At 42.4% G+C, this 21,821-nt stretch overlaps 1 protein-coding gene across 1 annotated transcript; it reads left to right on the forward strand.

Annotated features, from left to right (window-relative positions):
• Nucleotides 1-128: 128 nt before the first annotated feature.
• Nucleotides 129-18,741, forward strand: LOC134444561 (tryptase-2-like; the record flags this gene model as incomplete). Its single annotated transcript, XM_063193830.1, has 2 exons — nt 129-283; nt 17,773-18,741. Coding segments are annotated over 2 exons (386 nt in total), but the record flags the coding sequence as incomplete, so codon positions are not given.
• Nucleotides 18,742-21,821: the final 3,080 nt, after the last annotated feature.

Raw genomic sequence — 21,821 nt, forward strand, 5'->3', positions numbered from 1 at the left:
AATAATAATAATAATAATAATAATAATAATTATTATTATTATTATTATTATTATTATTATTATTATAAAAAATAAAGCAATAAAAATAAATAATGTGTGTGTGCATGCGTGCCTGTGTGCGTGTCCAGTGCCATTGCCCTACCCTCAGACACTACAGGAAGTAGAAGTTCCCGTGGTGTCAAACTCAGCCTGCAGTAAAGAGTACGCTACCGAAGGCGTCACCATCAACTCCAACATGCTCTGCACTGGACTACTCGGGGTGGGGGGCAAGGACTCCTGCCAGGTAATGTGTCAGTTAGATACAGCACACACACACACACACACACACACACACACACACACACACACACACACACACACACACACACACACACACACACACACACACACACAGTGCATGCGTACCTGTGTGTCAGGTCACATGCTGTTATGCCACACTAAAAATTAAGATCTATAATGTAAATCGGAACGAAAATGCCAAAAAAGATCAAGTTTGCTAAAAATGTGTGTGTAACAATAACAATAACAATGACAATAATAATAAGAAGAAGAAGCATAAAACAATAAAATTAAACAATGTGTGCATGTGTATGTGTGTGTCTGTGTGTGCGCGTGTGCGTGCGTGTGTGTAAGTGTCTGCGTGTGTATGTGAGTACTACACCAATCTTGTGTTTACGTGCGTGTGTATGTGTGCGTGTGTGCATGCGTCAGGTGAGTCGCACACCAGCATGCCACACTGTGAAAAATGGTGCAAAGTATGACACACAAAAAGGACTGTATAGTGGGCTGGTCCAGGTAAAATAGCAAACTGCACAGGTTGTCCGGTAAGAACAAAAATGGATAATTCTCAATGAAAGGACACACACACAAGTTTAAAGGCCTTGATGAAACCGTGGTTTACTAAAACATAATGACATAATGAATGATATAATAATCATAATTAACAGTGGCGTGTGGTTGCATATGCCCAGGGATGCAAGGCATCCGTTATTTTCCTCCTTATTCCCCCTACAACAGCTTTCATATTCGTTATTCATGAAAACATTGTCTATCGCCAGTGTTGGGAGTAACTCGTTACAAAAGTAACTAATTACTGTAATGCATTACCTTTTTGAGTAACGCAGTAATGTAACTGATTACAGGGGAAAAAATCGGTAATATGTCCTCGTTACAATGCAAGTAACTTGCACATTACAACGCATTTTTTCACCTCAATTTTGTGTGGGTATTTTGTTTTCTTTATACAATGTTCGCGGATCACCGCGAGATCAGCTATTGCCTACGATAGCCTTCGTCCGCGCAGAGATTTTAAAGTTTCACGTAGAGCATTGCTTCCTCTTTCACGCTTCGTCTCTCGAAATGGCAGGCTGACAAAGGATGACCGATCCAGAAGATCCAGCTTGCTCGTTTTCAAGATGGGTATATGCCCACTACTTTGACTCCATTGAAAATAAGGACGCCAAGAACATTTTAAGTTAAATGCACACTGTAAACCCAAACTGCTTTCCACGGCGAAAAACAGTAGCCTACAAACAATTTGACGATTTGAAGAGGTGCCATAGCACCACCAAATTAGTCAGGAAAGGAGGGGATGCATCCCATTCGCACGAGACAGGGACACGGCAGGGTAGGCTATCCGACGGGGGGATAAGTATGTTGCACCCCCCTCACTTTTGTTCAACTAAACATCACTAAAATTGAAATAAATCAATTTGAAATAAAATATTATAGGCCTCTTGGCTCATTAATGCTTATTATATTTCATTGTCTTCAGCTGTACTTATCAAACCTCAACTCCACTATCGTCCTTGGCATTGTTCAACAACATTTATGACAAAATCTGGCGCATGTGAGGGGTTGGGGGGTCGGACATAAAAAAAAAAGAAATTGAAAAAAAAATTGGAAATAAAAAAAAAAATCCGACCGGACGATGACCAAACCTGACAACCATCCGGAACCAAACTTTTATTTTTCTTAGGCCTTATTGTATGTGGGTAAGACGCAATTCCTGAAAATGTTGGTTTTCAGTCTGCAGGCTTCCAAAACGACTTGTGGATGGCAGGTGAAAGTCATGCCACCTCATAGATTTGCACTGTAGATTGCTAAATCCTTATTTCCAGTAATTTTGGCTAAAGTAACTAAAAGTAATGCAAAAGTAGTGTAATGCCTTACTTTTTTAAAAAAAAAGTAATGTTGTAATGTAAGGCATTACTTTTAAATGACAGTAACATGTAATAAGTAGTGCATTACAGTTTTTGTGTAACTTTCCCAACAGTGTCTATCGCAAGTCTCCTGCTTAAATGTTCCTTCCCCTCTCGTTTTCTCAGTGAGAATTTTGCTGCTGGGGAAATAGCGCCCCTAGCCCCTCCCCAGTAATCATCTGGTGAAATTAAGTACTACACTTCTCATCATCTCATTGCTAGAAGTAGTGCGAACTGGAGTTGGCAGCCTAATTTTCTGGAGGCTTGTGAAAAAAATGAAAGCTCGACCAATCAGATTGCTCAGACTGCTCATGTGATTAATAATCCCCCCGTCTTTGATTTGGCAACAAGGGAAAGGGATGATACTCGGGGTATGGCAGTGCAAATTTGACCTCCAAGCTAGCAGTTAACATTGAGTCCTATGAGACCAGCTGGCGCCTAACTGGTCTCATAGGACTCAATGTTAACTGCTAGCTTGGAGGTACAATTTGCACTGCCATACCCCGAGAACGATTGAAAGTACAGGAGAACGGTAAAACCCTATTATTTAACTCAAGGGGAGGTGTAAAATAAGCTTATTTCCAAAAATGGGACAGTATCACTTTAAGACCCTTGTAGTTGGCCTTGCAGCTGCCCATTCACAAACATTGACATACATGTCACACCACAGGACGCAATTTGTGTTACAGAGCGCCGAAACGCGTCAGTGTAATAAAGAAACCTATGCATGGTGCGACCTTTTTTCATTTTTCAGCAAAAAAGCTCTTGCAATTTGGAGCTACCAGCCAGCCACACTGTGCCACACTGAGGAAGGCAGAGTGCCGAAACGCGTCTGTGTAATAAAGAAACCTATGCATGGTGCGACCTTTTTTCATTTTTCAGTCTTACAATATTTTGGTCAGCACCCTTAAAAGGAAGAAAAAAACTGTTGGGTGACGCCTGCTCCAACCCTTATGAAAAGCTATTTTGCTGGCCATGTCTTCTCTTTGATAGAGATACGTGCAGTTTGAACAACCCGTGGGCTTCCTCTGGTTTTTCAGATTTAGGCAATATGTCTAGGTCAATCGATAGGCATGCAAAAAGCAAACAACACATCGATTGTGCCGTAAAACTGAAGTACTTTGGGCGTGTGAGGATTGATGAGGCTCTGGACATTGCAAGGGGCATTAACCGGCAAAGGCACAATGAACAAGTAAAAAAAACAGGGAGGTGCTGTAGAGACTTGTGGTTGCTGTCGTATATCTTGCACGGAATAAGATGCCGTTTAGGGGGCATGATGAGACAGCTGACAGTGCCAATAGGGGCAAGTATGTGGAGCTGATCAAGGCATTTGCTAAGTTTGACAGCACGACGTCTGATCATCTTCAGACTGCCACTGTGTTCACTGGCATGTCTAACACAATCCAAAATGAAATTGTGGAAAGTGTAGCAGCCGTCATCTACAAACAGACAGACACAGAAATAAAGAACTCTCCATTTATTGCTGTGCAGGTAGACGACACATCTGACATATCGAGCAAGTGTCAACTTACTGTCATTGTTCGATATGTCAATGACAAAGGTAGTGTGTGTGAGCGATTCCTTGGGTTTTATGATGTGAGTGCGGGCAGGGATGCAAGAGCTATAGCCGACGTTACAATGCGAGCTATTGAGGCATACAATCCAGTCGAGAAATTGGTTTGTCAAACTTACGACGTGCCAGCTGCATGAGCGGACAGCATGGTGGGGTGCAAGCCATAGTGAAATCACAGTGTCCTAATGCACTGTTCATTCACTGCTCACAAATTACAGTAAATCTGGTTTTGGCTCAGGGCACAAAGGACATTCAGGCGGCGAAAGTGTTCTTTTCCAATCTTGATGTGTTCCACAGCTTCTTTTCACGGTCATGTAAAAGAACAGCATTGCTGTACGGAGTGTTCATTCCGTGCGTGTGCCCGGTGGTTCTGCTGTGAGGTGGAACTTCAAAAGCTGCGCTGTTCATGCCATACATGTGGGGCGCACGGCCCTCCTAGTCACCTTTGATAGGATCATCGTTGAGCCTGGCTGGGACAAAGAAACCGTCGCACTGAGTGAGACTTTGAGAGACAAGCTCGAGAATTTTGAATGTCTTTCAGACCATATTCAGTCTCACTGAACCGCTTTTCCAAGTCTTGCCAAGCAAGACAGCTGACATCAAAAAATGCCAGGAACACGTCAAGGGCACACTTAGCGCAATCACATCCTTACACACAGACGAGCGCTTTAGTGGCCTCTATGACGAAGCGGTTCAGCTTGCTGGAGAAACTGCACCACGACGCAAACATTGCCGCTGCGGTTGGGATGACTTCGAGCAGGGTTTCAATCCGCACCAAGACGCAGAGGAAGAAACTTTGTTTTCTTACCGACGGCTGTACTTCCAAATTCTTGACAGCATTGCAGGACACATGACTCAGAGATTCGCTGACATGGAGCACATCAGCTTATTTCGGGTTCTAGACCACACATTGTTCCCAACTTTGAGCAAGCCTGCTGAATTTCCCAGCGAAGAGTTGGCTCAGCTGATCAGAGCATACCCATTATTTGACGGGGTCTGCTCGTTTTTCCGACGCCCCATTGGTCCTATGCGTCAATGTTCTGAACATTTCCCATTGATCCTACAGCACTTAGTCTCAGATAACTTTTTACCAATAAAATGAAACCCTTTGTTCAGACAGTCCAATGTTCCGACCAAAAGCTGCTTTAGATAACCGTCATCTCTGAGTCTGACAGCCTGCGCAGTGGTCATGCTGTCTGTGACAGGTTATGTTTAGGGAAAGTTTTGGTCAAGGCACAAATTTAAAACTCAGAAACATTGCATTAATGACTGGTTATGTTTAGGGGTGGTTTTGGTAAGGGCACAGCTAGACCGACTCAGACGGCATCTATGTGCTCGTCGCAGCGCATGCAGCTGAAGTCTAGCCTACTTGGCACCGGGAAAAGCAGGACATACGACCTGGGATGATGACCAACCCCAGACAGCCATTGGTCGGAACATTGAGCTGTCGGAGCAAAGGGTTTAGTTTATTTTTTTCGAGTTAGTGGGCTGTAGGGTCAATGGCAAATTTTCGGAATATTGTCGGACCAAAGAGGCGTTGGAAAAATGACACGCTACCTTCTTTGACGAGCAGAAGCTGCGCAATGAGCTCCGCTCTTTGTATGCCAATGCGTTTTTCCACAAGTCACCAACAGAATTGTTGCAGCTTTTTATTGAGGATGAATTGCAGATCACGTTTTCAGAGGTTTGCAAGCTGCTCCAAGTTATGTTGACTATACCAGCCATAAGCACATCTGCCGAGCGGTCCTTTTCCTGTCTTAAAAGAGTAAAAACGTACTTGTGAAGCACTTGGGCACAGGACAGACTTGTGAACCTAGCTTCCATTTTGATTAATTCTGCCGTAGTGAATGAGTTGGAGGCCAATGGCAATTTCTACGATGCCGTCATGGACCACTTTGCAAATATGAAAGACAGCATGGCATTTCTTTACAAATGAAACCGAACGCTAGTTACGAATGTAACTGTGATTCTATGAATGCCAGATGACCGCCAGAGGCGGCACAGCCTGTGAATGACATATACCAGCACTGTCAGGAGGACGAACATCCACCTCTCTTAAACATAACCTTCTCGCCTATATTCTCGATCTGTTTCTTTCATGCCGTTTTTCTTTTGCAGTGAGAGCAATGTTTTGATTTTTGCATACGTCCCTGGTGTCCCATGGGGTTTGATGTCATAGGCCTAGGTTAGGCCACCTGTTAAACAGTAGGCTACATTAGTTTGTTGTTCCCTGAATGTTCGTTGTTCCCTGAAGTTAAATAAATTACAAATATATAGCCTATGTAAAAAACGCGCCTTGCAAAAAAAAAAAATGTTCTTTATTAGAAATGTCTTTCTTTGAAATCTATGATGCCGTCATGGACCACTTTGCAAATATGAAAGACGCATGGCATTTCTTTATCGCCTACATTCTCGATCTGTTTATTTAATTCTTTCTTTTTGCAATGCTCTGATTTTTAGCAGTGTTCTGATTTTTGCATCTGTTACGTCCCTGCCTGGTGTCCCATGGGGTTTGGCGTCATATAGCCTATGCCTATCTGTTAAATAGTTTGTTGTTCCCTGCATGTTCGTTCCCTAAAGTTAAAAAAATAAATAAAAAGTAAATAAAAAAAACGCGCCTTGCAAAAAAAGAGTTCTTTAATAGGCTATTTAATTCTCTGTGGCATCCGTGAAAAAAAAAAACACCACGCCACGCTACTGATAATTAACACAATAAACACGAATGCACAACATTCATGAATAAATGAAAACAATATACAAAATATATACAAGTGAAGGAAAGGAAAAATGAGGGGAAACTGCCTAAAGCAGATCTCCTTACCCACACATAAATGTGTAATGCCTACAGCAAAGTACACATGTCGAACCCAATGAAAACACAGCAAGTGTGATTTGCAACAGAAAAGGAGTGCGGCTCCTTTAAGGTCGAGACTTGCGCTCTGGCGTACCTACATGCACAGAGAACAATCGTTGACGCAGCCCTTTAACTGAACACGGACCTATGTACTCTGCCAAAGTAACAGATTACTGCATAAATCTGCCCTGTGACAAACCCACGGACATTAAGAAACAGTAAGTGCTATTATACATTACATAAACAGAGACACAACGGAACTCAGAAACGGTAGTACACATACTCACGCTGCCGTCGCAATGTTGCAACAAACAAACAACCGCGAGTACACACACAGCACAGTAACAACCCAATAACAGCAACTTAACATTCTCAAGGACGCACGGCACACATAGAGTCACAGAGTGTGAACGTTACGCCTGATTTAGATGGGCGCTTCCAAAGCGGAGAGGCGTGGCGTTCCATTATTTTCCGTTGGGACGCAGCAGCGAGGCGAGAGGTGGTGACGTAGGGAAGCGAGGGTGGCGGGCGGTGGGCGAGCGAGGCGAGAAAGTTGAGCTTGGCTGAAAAATGTAGCGGCACCGCAAAGCGTTATTCAATGGGAGAGCTTTCAACGCCGTGACGTCATGTGCGTCACCAGCAATACTGGGATATTTAAAAATGGAGGCTGTTTTGATTTCGGTGGTGTCAAATCTGCAGATCGTTTTACAATGATGGTTTTAAAATAAATTACACTTGGGTTAAGGTGACCAATATATTCGCTCCTGTTTCATCATTTTTATTTGTACATACAGTGTTTGTGATTGAAGAGAGACGGTTGTTTGACCACAGCATTTGCTAAGCTAAGCTGATTTAACTGGGAAACGATGTTACGTCACCAAGCGAGGCGAGCGAGCAGGTTGAGAGCGAGTGGAATTTACGTACATGTATCACAGTCGTTAGGATTCTGAGACGTCCGTGAAAGTAAAGACAGAGAGAGAGAAGAAACGGAGATAGAGATATAGGCGGTGGGCCAGAAATCCTATCTTGCAAGTTCGTCGGAGTGATCAGGTGGCAACTTGGTTTTTGCTCATATATATAGGGTGACCAGACGTCCGGTTTTCCCCGGACATGTCCTACTTTTGAGACCTAAAAAAATGTCCGGGGGGAATTTCAGAAATGTCCGGGATTTTGTTGGACTGCCTGAAATATAGACCTAATTCATCTGCACTGTAATTTTCACTCCGTTCCATTTGACTCCACTCCAGGTTTCTCTCTACCGTTCACAAATTAGTCACGCCCTTCTCATCAAATCTAGCCACTTCGCACCATGTGTCCGAAAGAAGTAGCCTAGGGGACTAGCCAGTGCGCCCCATGTTTACAAGCGAAAGCGCATCTGTCCGCCGGTTCGACGGACTGCAATGCCGATAGAAACGCAAATGCACGTTCGCGGTGGAGTTGAAAAAAAAATCCCGCGTGTGAAGCCAGGTATGAAGGTAATCTAACACAGGAGTATGCCTAGTAACACCACCAAATCCATCATTTAGGGAGGTACAAGTTTTGTTACACCTTGTCACAAGACTTAGTCTAAAAATTCTTTCATGATCTGACATTTCCAAGTTAATTGCAAAAGCAATTTCAAATTAATTCAATATTAATGGTGGGTAAAACTCCAGTTCCTCTGCAGTGCCCATTGCTAATCTCTGAGCACCATGCTTCAAATAGCCTATCTAAATAGGCCTAATGGATGACAGTGGAGGGGTTAATTGTGAGGTGTCTTATAAACATAGCCTAATGCCTAAGCCTAAAGCCATATGTAGCCTAATAGAACTTCATTATCAATTCAGTTGAAAACCACAAATGTTGTGTTTTTTTATAGTTTCCAATGTTATATAGCCTAATGCTGTTCATCTTTGTGGGGAATGGCTGAGATGGGCCTACATGATGGTGAATCTATTTTTTAAAAACCTAATGCAGAAATTAGAATAGGCCTATGAAATTGAGCTGCATTGTTATGCTGTTAAGCTACTCCAATATAGGTGTTAGGCCTACTATCTAGGATTGTAGCAAAGGCACACTCTGCATCATATGATCACACAAATTATGTGATAGGCCTATAGGCGTAACTGAAGAGATTTTAATTGTCATTTATGGTAGACAAATGAATGTGCATGCCAAAAAGTTGCGAGTGGCTTTTAAACAAATGACCATTTTGGATGTGTTGATACTTTATAGGCCTACTATCATACCTCATACCCATATATACTTTCATAGCTGTAGATACACAGATACACCGATGACATACACCGATGACACCGATGACCGATGACATACACCGATGATAGCGCCACCATTTGGTAGGCGATTGAACTGCTTGAAATGCACTGCAGCTACTGTTAATTCCATATAGGAAAAAGTGGTGAAGTTGATGTGTAGATTCCATTAAACATGGCCTACTTTGTGAATGGTTTGTTGATGTCTTGTAAAATAAGGAAATTGTATGGTGAGAAACATACCACAGGTAAACCGTTAATTGTTAATTCAACATTCATTGCCTGACATGAATGATAATTAGCAGATCATGGCTGATTGTAATTATGAACACAAAACACATAATCACAACTTAGTTACTGTCTTTTGCCTTTGCATGACTCTTTCACTCAAGACTGATAGACATAATGTAGAATACAGTAGGCCTAATTGCCAATTATGGGCCAAAGGTTTTCATAAAATTGAAAAAGACAAAATTCTCATAATTTTAAGTAAGACTCTATTATTAGTTGTATAGTATTATTATTATTTATAATTATGATAATTATGCAAATATAAAAATATAAATCCAAGGTGGTCACAATTTTTCAACATGGCCACCCTCTCCACTTGTAAAAAAGGCCTGGAATAGTTCACTTAATGATGCAAGCATGCAATTTGGCACAAAATGTTCATCAGAATCCACTCTTTGAAAAAAGGGTGCGGGCCTCAGGGAATTCCAAGATGGCCACCTTCCACCAATGACTCCTTAGCCTATATTAACTGATTTGCAATACAATTATTTTAAGAAAAAAAATCAGTTTGATCACTATCCTATCATACAGTCTGAGCAAAAAAATCTGCTATTTTTGCACAACGCCATTTTTAAAGCAAAACAACATCAATATTAGAAGTGTAGTCCTATAACAAAATCTCGAAAAGAACTGTGTAAGGCTGGACAGTGGACAAATAAGACATGTAGCATACACCCGTCTGAGCCATTCTCTACTCTCTGTAATGGGAGACCCAATTACCCAGAACACTTTCAATTAGTTTCCTATCCCCAGTCAGCTGGATTTTCTAACTAGTCTCGGCCTTATCAGCAGATATATTCCAAAAAACTTTGAACAGCCTCATTTCCCATTTGCTTTGATGCATTGGTGGCTTTTAAATTCCACTGAGGAAATTGGCAAAGGTGGCGTCAGAAATTCTCTAAGCTATGAGATAGGCATCTCTCATTGGCTCCCATTATAGCCCCGTTGGCGAACGCAGCCAAGTAAAAGATGAATGGGAGCCTATTGGGCTAAATGGCTCACGGTAGGGACACATAGGAGGCGAAGCAAGGCGAAGCGAAGAGAGGCGAAATTCAACCGTCATCAGGTCGTCGCGGCAAATCAAATGGAATGGAACAGTTATGTTGTTGATTTGATTGGGCCGTGGCAGGCGAATTCGCTCCTCATTTGCATAACATTAAACTTTCTTTAATAATTTCGCTTCGCTTCGCTCCTGTTCGCTTGCTGTCGCTTGCCATCGCCTCGCCACCGCTTGCCTTCGCCTCTCTCATAGGAATGAATGGCAAAGTTCGCAAATTCGCGTGTATGTGTCCCTACCGTTAGCAAGGATTTGTGACGGTTCTGTTCTCTGGTTTGTAAAGATGTGTGCACATTCTGTACCTTATCATGGAAGTTGTATTAGAAGTGAAGTTAAAGGTTCCTGACATGGCTTTGTTCTCCCAAAGACGTGTTAGTTTTGTCCTGCAACACGCTAGCATTCGGCTAATACCTGCTGGCTGAGGAATCTCTGCGACTATTCACGACCAGAGCTAACGAGAGACGTACTCTGACTGATCCTAGCAGAGACATCTACGGTCACACACCTCAAAACCCCCCACCGCCGTCCAACATGTTAATTGAAGGTGCCCAAATTCTTAAGGATGAGCGCAGTCATTTCCTTTACCCAATGTACACATGCCGCTTTTCCACCACCTTAAATGCAATAAATAACAGGTGTCCGCAACAATCCTAACATAACTTTAAACACATCGACATCTGAAGTCAGACTTAAAACTACAAAACAAATGGCGTAGTGCCGTAAAGTCGATTGTCACTTGTTATGTCATTGCTATAGTTGAAATAAGGGTCATTTTCACGAATCTAACACTTGACAAGATGCAAACGTGTTGGCAAATGCTTTCACTTACTCATATCTATCGAACGCGACTCCATTGTTTCCAGGGAAAAAATCACACAGGCAGATAGTTCTATGAGAAGCGTACAGCCCCATTGGCACCCATTCATTATTTACTTGGCTGCGATAACATAGCTGCAGTGCCACTCCTGGCCACACCAGCTAGTGGTCGTTCTTGTACAAGATTCCATTTTCTTTGGTGGTGTTATCCAAGTTGACAAGTTGGGGGAACGCACAAGCCTAGCGCGAGCCAGACCCGTACAGCAAAAAGCTGTACCAGGGTCTAGGAGGGCTGGGCGGCAGTGTGGGCGGGATAAACAGTTGCTTCAGCACTCAACGTCACGCAATAGGATGGTGGAACAACCAATCCCCACACACTTCTGTGTAACGTCACAGCTGTCTTTCACAACGTACACGCGACACGTGTTTGTAGGTGGAGCGCCAACTTTGAGCCGTCGTAGCAGTGAATGCGTGTGATGACCACAGCCACAAACAAGTTTCCTAATAAATCGTATTTTCACTTATACAGTTCAAAAATGCCTCGTTTTCAACCACATGGCCCTCCTTGATCAACCAGCGAAATGTTGAGCAATTTGGGGCTTGTTAAATGGTTATATTTATGTTTGTTGTCAACATGGCATGTTCGGTGTTAGCTAGCTAGCTGTATACCCATAACTATTACACGGCTGGATACCTAGCTCTGTGTAATTGACGACAGGTTGGCTAGCCGCTAGCTCGGTAGACTAGGTGTCATTCCCATCTATTTAGTAAGCGACTTACAGACTTTCAAAGCTCCCAAATGTCTCGTTTTTAATGACATGGATCTTATTAGAATTCGGGGCAGGCATATAATACAAGGCTGGGTACCTAGCTCTGTGTTATCGACGACAGGTTAGCTAGCCACTAGCGAGGGCCTCTTTGTAGGTGAAGCGGCAACTTCCAGCCGTCGTAGCAGTGAATGCGTGTGATGACCACAGCCACAAACAAGTTTCCTAATAAATCGTGTTTTCACTTATACAGTTAAAAAATGCCTCGTTTTCAACCACATGGCCCTCCTTGATCAACCAGCGAAATGTCGAGCAATTTGGGGCTTGTTAAATGGTTATATTTATGATTGTTGTCAACATGGCATGTTCGGTGTTAGCTAGCTAGCTGTATACCCATTGACGACAGGTTAGCTAGCCACTAGCTTGGTAGACTAGGTGTCATTCCCATCTATTTAGTAAGCTACTCAAAGACTTTCAAAGCTCCCAAATGTCTCGTTTTTAATGGCATGTGTCTTATTAGAAATTGGGGCAGCAATTTCATTCTACACCTAAATGTTCTGCCTTCCATTTAATTTCATGCCTGAGTTTAGTATGACTCCCGTAAATCTTATGGTGAATACCGCCACCTAGTGGATTTTCTCGCGGTACTGCGCCTTAAGCGCAAATCTACTTCCTGGTTAGTTCCTGCCAGTGTTTCTAGTGTTTTCTGCCGTAAAGCCACCGGACTTCATCTCTCCCGCAAACTGTATTCTTTTCACACTTGTGCCTTGGACAATTTAAGTCTGTAAGTAAGCTTTTGTGTAAGATTTAGTTTGTTAACGAAATTGCATTCCTATTTTGTTGTATTTGTCGATCTATTTGGCTCCTGAAGTGATGTTTTACCTGACTGGAAATGTTGGCTAATCTGAATCTACTTAGCTATGCTAGGTCACGTTTGTCTATGCTGAAATTAGACCGCTGGATTGCGTGTAGTTTCATGTCATGTGGAATTGGTAAAGTATGTGAGATTCATGTATCTTTATTTCGTTTTCTGTTACAGTTTTACAGTTTGAGAGTGTCAAGTAAAGAGAAGTGTTAAGAGAAGTGAAAGTGAATGTGGAAATGCAAGTCAAGTCAGTAAGGAAATGAAAGAAAGAAAATAAAAGGACAAAATCACACTTCAGCTTGCTTTCTCTTCAACTGTTAGCTAGCTGTCTAGTTCTGCAACAGTAACGCAGGCCGAGGGCAGCATACCTACAGTAGTGGTCTGATAATAGCGTGTGACTATCTGGTTCTGGAAAATGCTCAACTTAGCTTACCGAGCTAGTTTAAAACATCGAATGATCAAATGGTAATGTGTTGAGATCTATTTGTGTCCGATAAGTTCATGGTGTATTATTACATCAATCCATGTCAGCCACGAAATGTATTATCATCCAGGCTTTTTAAATTAAGTAAACACTTTCGTGCTGTACGTAGCACGGACAGACACCATGCTTCTTCTTAGAAAGTTTCCTGTTTACTAGGTAGCCCAGCCCCCCTCGCGATTTGATTGGCCCTGTCATCGGATAACTTTCAGCCTCGCAAAACGACCGGGGTCCACTAGACTGCCCCCGGGAGCAAATTCAATTTGCGGTCGCTAGGGGCGTCTAGATTTCTAGGCTATGAACCCACAGCTATTTTCTTGTTAACTACACAGCATTTACAGTCCTTCCATTTTGGCCAAGTTGTACAGTAGGTAAGGACATTGGAATGATTGGCATGATGCTGTGCTGGAAACACGAGACCCTACATCTCCGATAGAATTGATTGTGTTTGATATCTTTGACCAAGTCAACTTTGATGATGTTGAGATTTTCCTGAGTAAGTTGGGAGCTGTATATCTTTTGCCGTCTGCATCAGACTTGGTACAACCAAAACTCTCTCTGAATGAGATAGGCTTACATGGTCCTAGGAGGAAGCCAATAGCCACATCTTTTCCCATGCCAAATTATGGTAAGGCAGATCGCCGAACCTCGTCTGTGTAATAATAAAAGAAAGTTAATGCATGGTGTGACCTTTTCTTACTTTTCCCTGCCAAATTATACCAATGGCAATTTTCTCCACTCAAGTCTAGATGTGCAACATCTAAGGCTGATGTGTGGCCAAACCCAGAGCCTTCAATTCATTGTCATCCACAAACTTTACAACACAATTGGACAAGAGAAGGCCTAATACATGCTGTTCTGCCATGCTTTTACATGCTGTGACATGGTCACAGCCTTCAAAACCAATGATAAAGGAAAGTAGTGGAATGAGAGATTCAGCACTGCAGATTGTATGAGTGATGAGTGATGCGAGCCATTAAGTATTTTGCAGGAAGGCCATGTGAAGACATCCCTCCAACAGCAGCAGCACTGATACAACACACTACATAATATGCAACAAATCAAGCAGAGTGCCTGTGGGTTTTGAAGCATATGCCAACCAGAACTCAAAGAAATGAAATCCAACTGACGGGAGAAGATTGGCAAAGAATGAACAGGGCAGCCATTGCAAAGAGTAGTAAAAGTTTGCTAAGTGCGGCAGGTGCACATGCCTCAGGCTTGGTCTTATATGCATAGTCTAGTGAAGCTGCAAATGTGAAGTACAGTTCTGCTTAATCCTTTTACATCAGTCCTGTCAAGATTTTGACATTATATTGTGCAGTTTTAGTATTTGTGAATCATGTTTTTGAATAAGAAATCACAGCTCCTTTTCAGACTGTATCATGTATACAGTATTGTTCTTCAGTAATTTGTTGATTTCATTGAAGTAAATGCATATATGTTAGTTAGCATTAGTAATTGTTGGTGGAGAGGATAGCCTCTCGAAACGTGTCAAACATCTTGGATTTTCTTGTGAACAATGTTGTTGTTTCAAAGAGTATATTCTAATGAACAAGGGTGCGAAATTGCATGCCAAAATTTCATTATGTGAACAGTTCTTGGTCTTCTGAGGCGGGTGGCCATCTTGAAAAATGGTGGCCACTTTGGATTCTTTTGGTGGCCATCACACTTTTTAAAAGGGTGTATTCTATAGAACATTTGTGCCAAACTCCATGTTTGCATCTGTCACAGGGTGACTATATTCAGTGGGGGAGGGAATTGTTTTGGACACGACTGAGGAGACCAAACTGGTTAATTAATGTAACGTGCAACAGGTGAAGTGGGAGAGTGGGAAGCTGTGATTGGCCCAGGTGAGTTGGGCTGACGTTTTTATTCAGGGTTGGGAGAACGCACAGGGCAGGAGACCATGGCGAGCCAGAGGAGCGGTGACGACCTGAACTGGGGAGCGTGCTGGAGGAAGGGGGGCACATTTGCCGGTAGCCGGCCTCGGGTGGGAAACGACGGAGGAATGCACTGCGAGATCCTACGGATCGGAACCCCGGCGACCTGACACCCTCCAAGAAGGCGCGAGACGACATCCAGGATGATGATGGTCCGCGTTCGGAGAACAGGTGGATGCCGTGCGGAGAATGAAGAGGGGGGGAGACGCCCGCCCCAGAAGTTAAGTGACTGCATTGAGCTCGTTCCCCGTGGAAAGCCTCCTCCTCCCGGAAAGGCACGCTACCCATCGACTCTGTCTTCTCTCTTAGTCTTGACCTCGCTCTCTCTCTCTCTCTCTCTCTCTCTCTCCTGCCCCCCCACTCTCTCTCTCTCATTCTTTTTCTATCTCTCTCACCCAAGTTCAGACTCCAGTAGGCCTATACAAGGGGCTGCTCGCAGGACTGCTATTTTATTTACCCAGCGCAGACAACAACTCCTTAGGTGTGCCCTCTTGGTTGCCGTGTTTTGTTTTCCTTAGTTTTTTTGTGTTGTTTATATTTTGGTTAACGAACTGGAGTTGTGTGTTGTGCGTTGCCTATGACCGTAGCCTGCGACGAAAAGAACTTTTACTGACCACCCCTGTCTCCCCCAGCATAATGTGAGCAGAGCGCATGAGAAGACGCAAAATAGCGGAGACCCCGCCCAATGGACCGTGGGCATTCGAATGAACGGTGGGCTGGTTGGGTTTGAACTATGGGAACTCTGGATGATGTTTGGGACTTGATTCATTACCCTTTGAACTCCTCTTTTAGAAAATAAACTAAATAACTGTTAAACCCGTACTTCTGTGTCTTGGTGTCTTTGGTGTTGTGCAGCTCATTCCTCAGAGTAGAGTTGGGTTTAAACGGGGGCGTCACTTCAAAAACTGTGCGCCCCCGACACATCACATGTGACACATCACTAAGTGAACGATTCTTTGCCTTATTTATAAGTGGAGAGGGTGGCCATATTGAAAACGGTGGCCATCTGGATTTTATCAATGGACAATGCTCTTCTTTAAAAAGTGGATTGTAGATAACATTTGCAGTATTTCATGCTATCATAATTAAAGCTATTCGTGGCCTCTTTATAAGTGCAGAGGGTGGCCATCTTAAAATATGGCCGCCAGCTTGGATTTTCTGCGCGGCCAAGGGCATTTTTTTAAAGAGTGCACACTAATGAATATTTGTGCCAAATCTATACGTGCACTTTTCTGTGCACTTACCGGTATATAAATAAGGTAAACGAAGTAGCACCCCCTGTGGTGGCCAAGGGAGCAGGTTTATGCCCTGGCAACAGACAGATTTGGATTCAGCACCCCCAAATTGACCAAGTACACATATTTTTTAAGTTGCTACTAAGAGGTCACAACAAAACTAATTTTCCAGATGAGCTATGATTTCTGGTCCGCAGCGGCCTATGTGTCATATTTTGGTATTTTCTTCCATCTTGAGTCTAGATTGTAATGTATATGTATGTTGTTCGATAAAAAAAAACATGGCTTGAAGTAAAGAAACGGTCCAAGTCAGTTTGAACTAGCCCCCTGCAACCACAACCCCCCACACAAACACACACCAAGTCTACAGTTTCATGGAAAATGTTGTTACAAAGCAATCTGTAAAATGTTATAACTGAATAGGAAAGAAAACTTTAAAACTCTGTTTATACCCATAAATAAGCAAAAATGAATATAGCGCCCCTTGTGGTGGCCAAACGTGCAGGCTGACGCCGTGGCAACAGGCAGATTTGGATTCAGCACCCCCAAATTGATCAAGAAAACATGTTTTTAAGTTGCCACTAAACGGACACAACGAAACTCATTTTCTAGATGAGCTATGATTCTTGGCCCGCTGCCTAATAGTTGAATCCTGAAATTAACCAAACAGTGCTCCTGCATAGATTCCTCGTCTGGTCACTGGGGGGCATAGGTCCGACCTAGGGCTAGGCAATATGACGATATATATCGTTATCGTGATATAAAAGTGTATATCGTGACCTTTCTCCTATATCGTTTATATCGTGATAGTAATTTTATCAGTTGTATACAATTGAATATAATTTAATTACATTTCATGTTGTCACAATACACACTATAAGTTCATGTAACTGTAAAACTAACAATAAAAAGACCCATTTTAAAGAAAGGTTGTTTTGCGACATGAAAAAATAAAGAGCAAATAAAGATAATAACTGAAAACGTATGTAATTGTGCTATATCGTGATAGCCTATATATCGTTATCGTGATATAAAGTAATCCATATCGTGATATAGTTTTTTTTCCTTATCGCTCAGCCCTAGTCCGACCCCCTAATAAAGAATGTTTTTTGGCGCGAAGTTTATGTAAATGAGCTCATGTCCATCTCAAGCACGAAGGTCTGCACCAATCACAGGAGACAATAACAAGGTGCGTAGCATTCCTGTGCATGTCCCCAAGACGTCACTGGTACAGACACAGACAGAGACACAGACACCTTGACGCCAGAATTCTGAATACACACTAAAATTGAAGATCTATACCCAGCATAAACTGTCAGCAAAAATGCTAAAAATAGCATGTTTGCTAAAATTTGTGTGTGTGTGTGTCCGTGCGTGCGTGTGTGTGTGCATGTGTGTACGCATGTGTGTATGCATGTGTGTGTGTGTGCCTCTGTACAGGGAGACTCGGGGGGCCCGGTGGTAATCAAGCGGAGCTCTACGTGGGTGCAAGCTGGCATTGTGAGCTTTGGCATCGGCTGTGCAGATCGCCAATTCCCAGGAGTCAACACCCGGGTGTCCCGCTACAACAACTGGGTGGACGAGCACGTCAACCACCAGCCAGGACTACTCAGTAGCAGCAGGGTGGTCCTACTCACCACCACTCTCTCCCTCATCCTTCTCTCCACATGAAGAGCGGAATTTTTCAAATGTTTTTTATTATTAACTAAGCTTTATAAAATTTCTGCAAATAGTATGTTCAAGATTTTACAAACCTTTCAACAGAGTATTTCCTTTCACTTACAAACAGTTTGTAAATGTTTAATAAATATAATTAACATAACATTTACCACTCATTTAGAAACATTTGTTAATGTTTTGTTCATCATTAGTTAATTGCTAACAAAGTCTCTATAATGCGTTTTATGCATGCTTATTATAAAGTGTTACCCCACAGTGTTGATTTAACATTTTGAGAGTGTATTGGGTCCCAGATTACTCTCTAAGTGTTGAATTAACAGAGACTGAATATGTTACTGTGTATCCTCTATGCACAACATCGCTCACTCCACTCCATTATGCCAACACTCCATTTCTGACTTTTAAAAAGGTGTATTTCACGTTATACATGGGTTCTGAGTGTTTATCAACACAATGTTATGAGGAGGGGGAAGACACTGGCAGCCAACCATGTGAGCAAATTTTTTGAGCGACAGCGGTTTCCAACAATCAGAGGTTGAGTTGTGCGCAGTTAGTTTCGCACAGTCAGGTTATAAACAAATTTTAGAACCCATGTATACTTGACTGTGAAAATGATGGTGAGAAATCTGTTCACCTGAGGCCTGTTAACAGACCTACTTGCCTACAGATCTACAGAGCCTTCTGAACTCCTGTGTTTGAGTTAGTTTACGTGTGCCGTGTGTGTGTGTGTGTGTGTGCGTGCGTGCATGCGTGTGTGTGTGTGTGTGTGTGTGTGGCGTGTGTGTGGCGTGTGTGTGTGTGTGTACACTACTTTTCTTCAAGTCCAGTACTCAATGAGAATCACAGCTTTTACTTTTTACCATAAAAAGAATGTATATATATAAAAAGACCATTTTCTGTCTATACTTTCATTTCTCACTTTCACTTTTTCACACAGACACACACACACACACACACACACACACACACACACACACACACACACACACACACACACACACACACACACACACACACACACACACACACACACACACACACACACACTTCCAATTATTCCTGCTGTTTCCTGTACAACTTGAGACAACACTTACAATTATAGAACTTCCCTCAGGAACAGTGAAGATAAAATGTGACTTCTGTAGCCTAGATACTTACAAACATGGGAAATGATGAGGAGGGGTTGGAGACAAAGGGGTCATTTATCCCAGGCCTGGGAAAAGAAGGTGCCCAGAACTGGGTCCTCATTACACTGTATGAATTGGGTAGGGTGACCATATTTTGGCATGTGAAAACCCGGACACATTACCGCAATGTGAATGCCATTGTCTAACCTCAAGTCCTGGTGTGCTTGTGGTCGCATGCTTTGATTGTGCTCCACCTCCGTGGAGAAAGCAATTGGGCAGTCATGGGTAAGCGTTTAGGGCATCAGACTTGTAACCCAGGTTGCCGTGGTTGGTGGGGGGAGTAATTTACCAGTGCTCTTACCCCATCCTTGACTGTGAAAGGTCTAACCTGCACCTCAACATTTCAAAAACAAAAGAGATTATCTTTGATTTTAGACAAAAAGCGTTACCAACTCCCCCCTCAATTATTGGAGGAGAGGAGATTGAAGTGGTGACTGATTATAAATACCTTGGTCTGATTATAGACCACAAGTTGTCATGGGACAGTTGTGCAGATGCAATTTACAAAAAGGGTCAACAACGTTTGTATTTCCTAAGGAAACTTTTTTAATGTTGACAACACCATGACCTTATTTTACAAGTCTTTTATTGAAAGTGTCCTCTGCTATGGTATTGTATGCTGGTATGGTCACTCCAAAGTGACGCACAAACGTAAATTGGGTAAAATTGTTCAAACATGTGGGAAAATAATGGGGCATCAGCAAAAGGAGCTTAATAGACTTTATAGATTAACCAAGAAAGCGGACAAACTTTGTACTGACAGTACCCACCCCCTCTCAGTCAAGTTCCAAACACTTCCTTCAGGACGCAGGTACAGATACCCCGGCCCAATATTAGAACCAATAGAGCAAATAACTCCTTGATCCCCATGGCAATTAACGAATTGAACAAGATGTGGGAGATACATTCATGACATTATGGACTTTCATATTGGGTTAATGGATGCATTTGACCAGTGGTCTGTATTTATTACGTATTTATTTACATAGTAACTATATGTTTAGCTATTTATTGAGTGTATTTGTTGTACTGTATGTGTTTTATTGTAGGCCTATATGTTTTTATGCCATTCATTCTGCTGTGCTGTAAATCAAATTGCCTTTTAAAGGACATTAAAGCTTTCAAGTCAAGTCATCCTCCTCCATGACTGAGGTATCCTGAGCATGGCACCGTCCCGCCGCACTGCTCCCTTTCGGGTGCCATTGGGGGCTGCCCCCTTGCACGGGTGAGGCATAAATGCAATTTCGTTGTGTGCAGTGACCTTTGGAGTGCTGTGTCACAATGACAATGGGAATTGGAGTTTCGCAGTTGGGCTTTCATTTCACTTTAATCAAGGTTCCCTGTTGTCAGCCTAGGCGCAACCACTCTCGGGGGACTTTTCCCCATTCAACATCCCACACTTGCAGAGGAGGAAATCACTTTTGCAACGTATTAAATGAAACTTACCATAAATGAAGTGTAATCTCACATCTCGAAGCCACAGGCACGTTATACATTAAAACTTTTTAAAGTTTAAAAAAAAACCGGAAACCCCAGATAGTTGGTCGCGCTAGGGTTGGGTCATAGGGGAGCCTTTCAGAGGACTTTGTCCCAGGCCTGGCCAAAGCTGTCAGCAGAGAGACTGGAGAAATATACTCTATACTAGAGTCTCAGTCTCTGCTGTCAGTAGCCCAACCTTTTACTACAACATTGATAACTTTCATTTCCTCGCAAGTGTCGTAATTCGATTAGATAGTTTGATTTTTACCACCAATAAAACTATGGTAAGATAATGGGGAAGGTTGAGGGTAGGAACGGAATGTCAGCTGTGTGTGTGTGTGTGTGTGTGTGCGTGTGAGTGTGTGTGCGTGGGTGTGTGTGTGAATGTGTGGGTGGGCGTGTCCTGTACATTTCTGGTATATCTTTTTTGCTGTTAAGTTAGATGGACAGGTAAAATATTCTTCTGCCTTGATGGTGACACAGGTGATCGATTTCACTTGTTAACACAGTGGATAGATTACACATATTAGTTAGCTATTAGGGAGTTGCCGTATAGTTAAACATTGGTTACAATGATATACATGTCAGTGGGTGGTTACCATCAGTTTGTTCAGTGTAAGCCTATTAGCATGACAATATTTATATCAGGGCAAAATGTGTATCAGATGTATTAGGAGCCTATGCCTTCCTGTGAATTTTCCTTAATTTCCTAATTTCCTTAATTTCCTCAGGGATTCCTTAATTTCATCTGGGATTAACAAAAGTTACAATACTCTACTCTACTCTACTCTACTTGACTCTAGCTGTTACCAGAACGGCAGACTAAGTCAAAATATATTATTATTATTACATGTAAAGGCCCTGTGCATTGTCATAGTGGTGTAGTACTATGGTAAGTTTTTATCAGTGTCTAAGACAGCGGTCCACTGGTGGAATGGCATGCGTTAAGGGAACATGTTTACAAAACAAATAGCCTGGTTCAACAAACATTCATTGAGGAGAGTGGTTGAATAGAGTTACTTTGTTGAAACCAAATGGAATTAAAGTGTGTAGCAGCATACACATGAGACACTATATCGTACAATGAATATACAATGCAATATCAAAGATGAAAACAGATATTAAGACATTGGTTGTTAAAAT

The sequence above is a fragment of the Engraulis encrasicolus genome, unplaced genomic scaffold, assembly GCF_034702125.1.
Source record: "Engraulis encrasicolus isolate BLACKSEA-1 unplaced genomic scaffold, IST_EnEncr_1.0 scaffold_595_np1212, whole genome shotgun sequence".
NCBI lineage: Eukaryota > Metazoa > Chordata > Actinopteri > Clupeiformes > Engraulidae > Engraulis > Engraulis encrasicolus.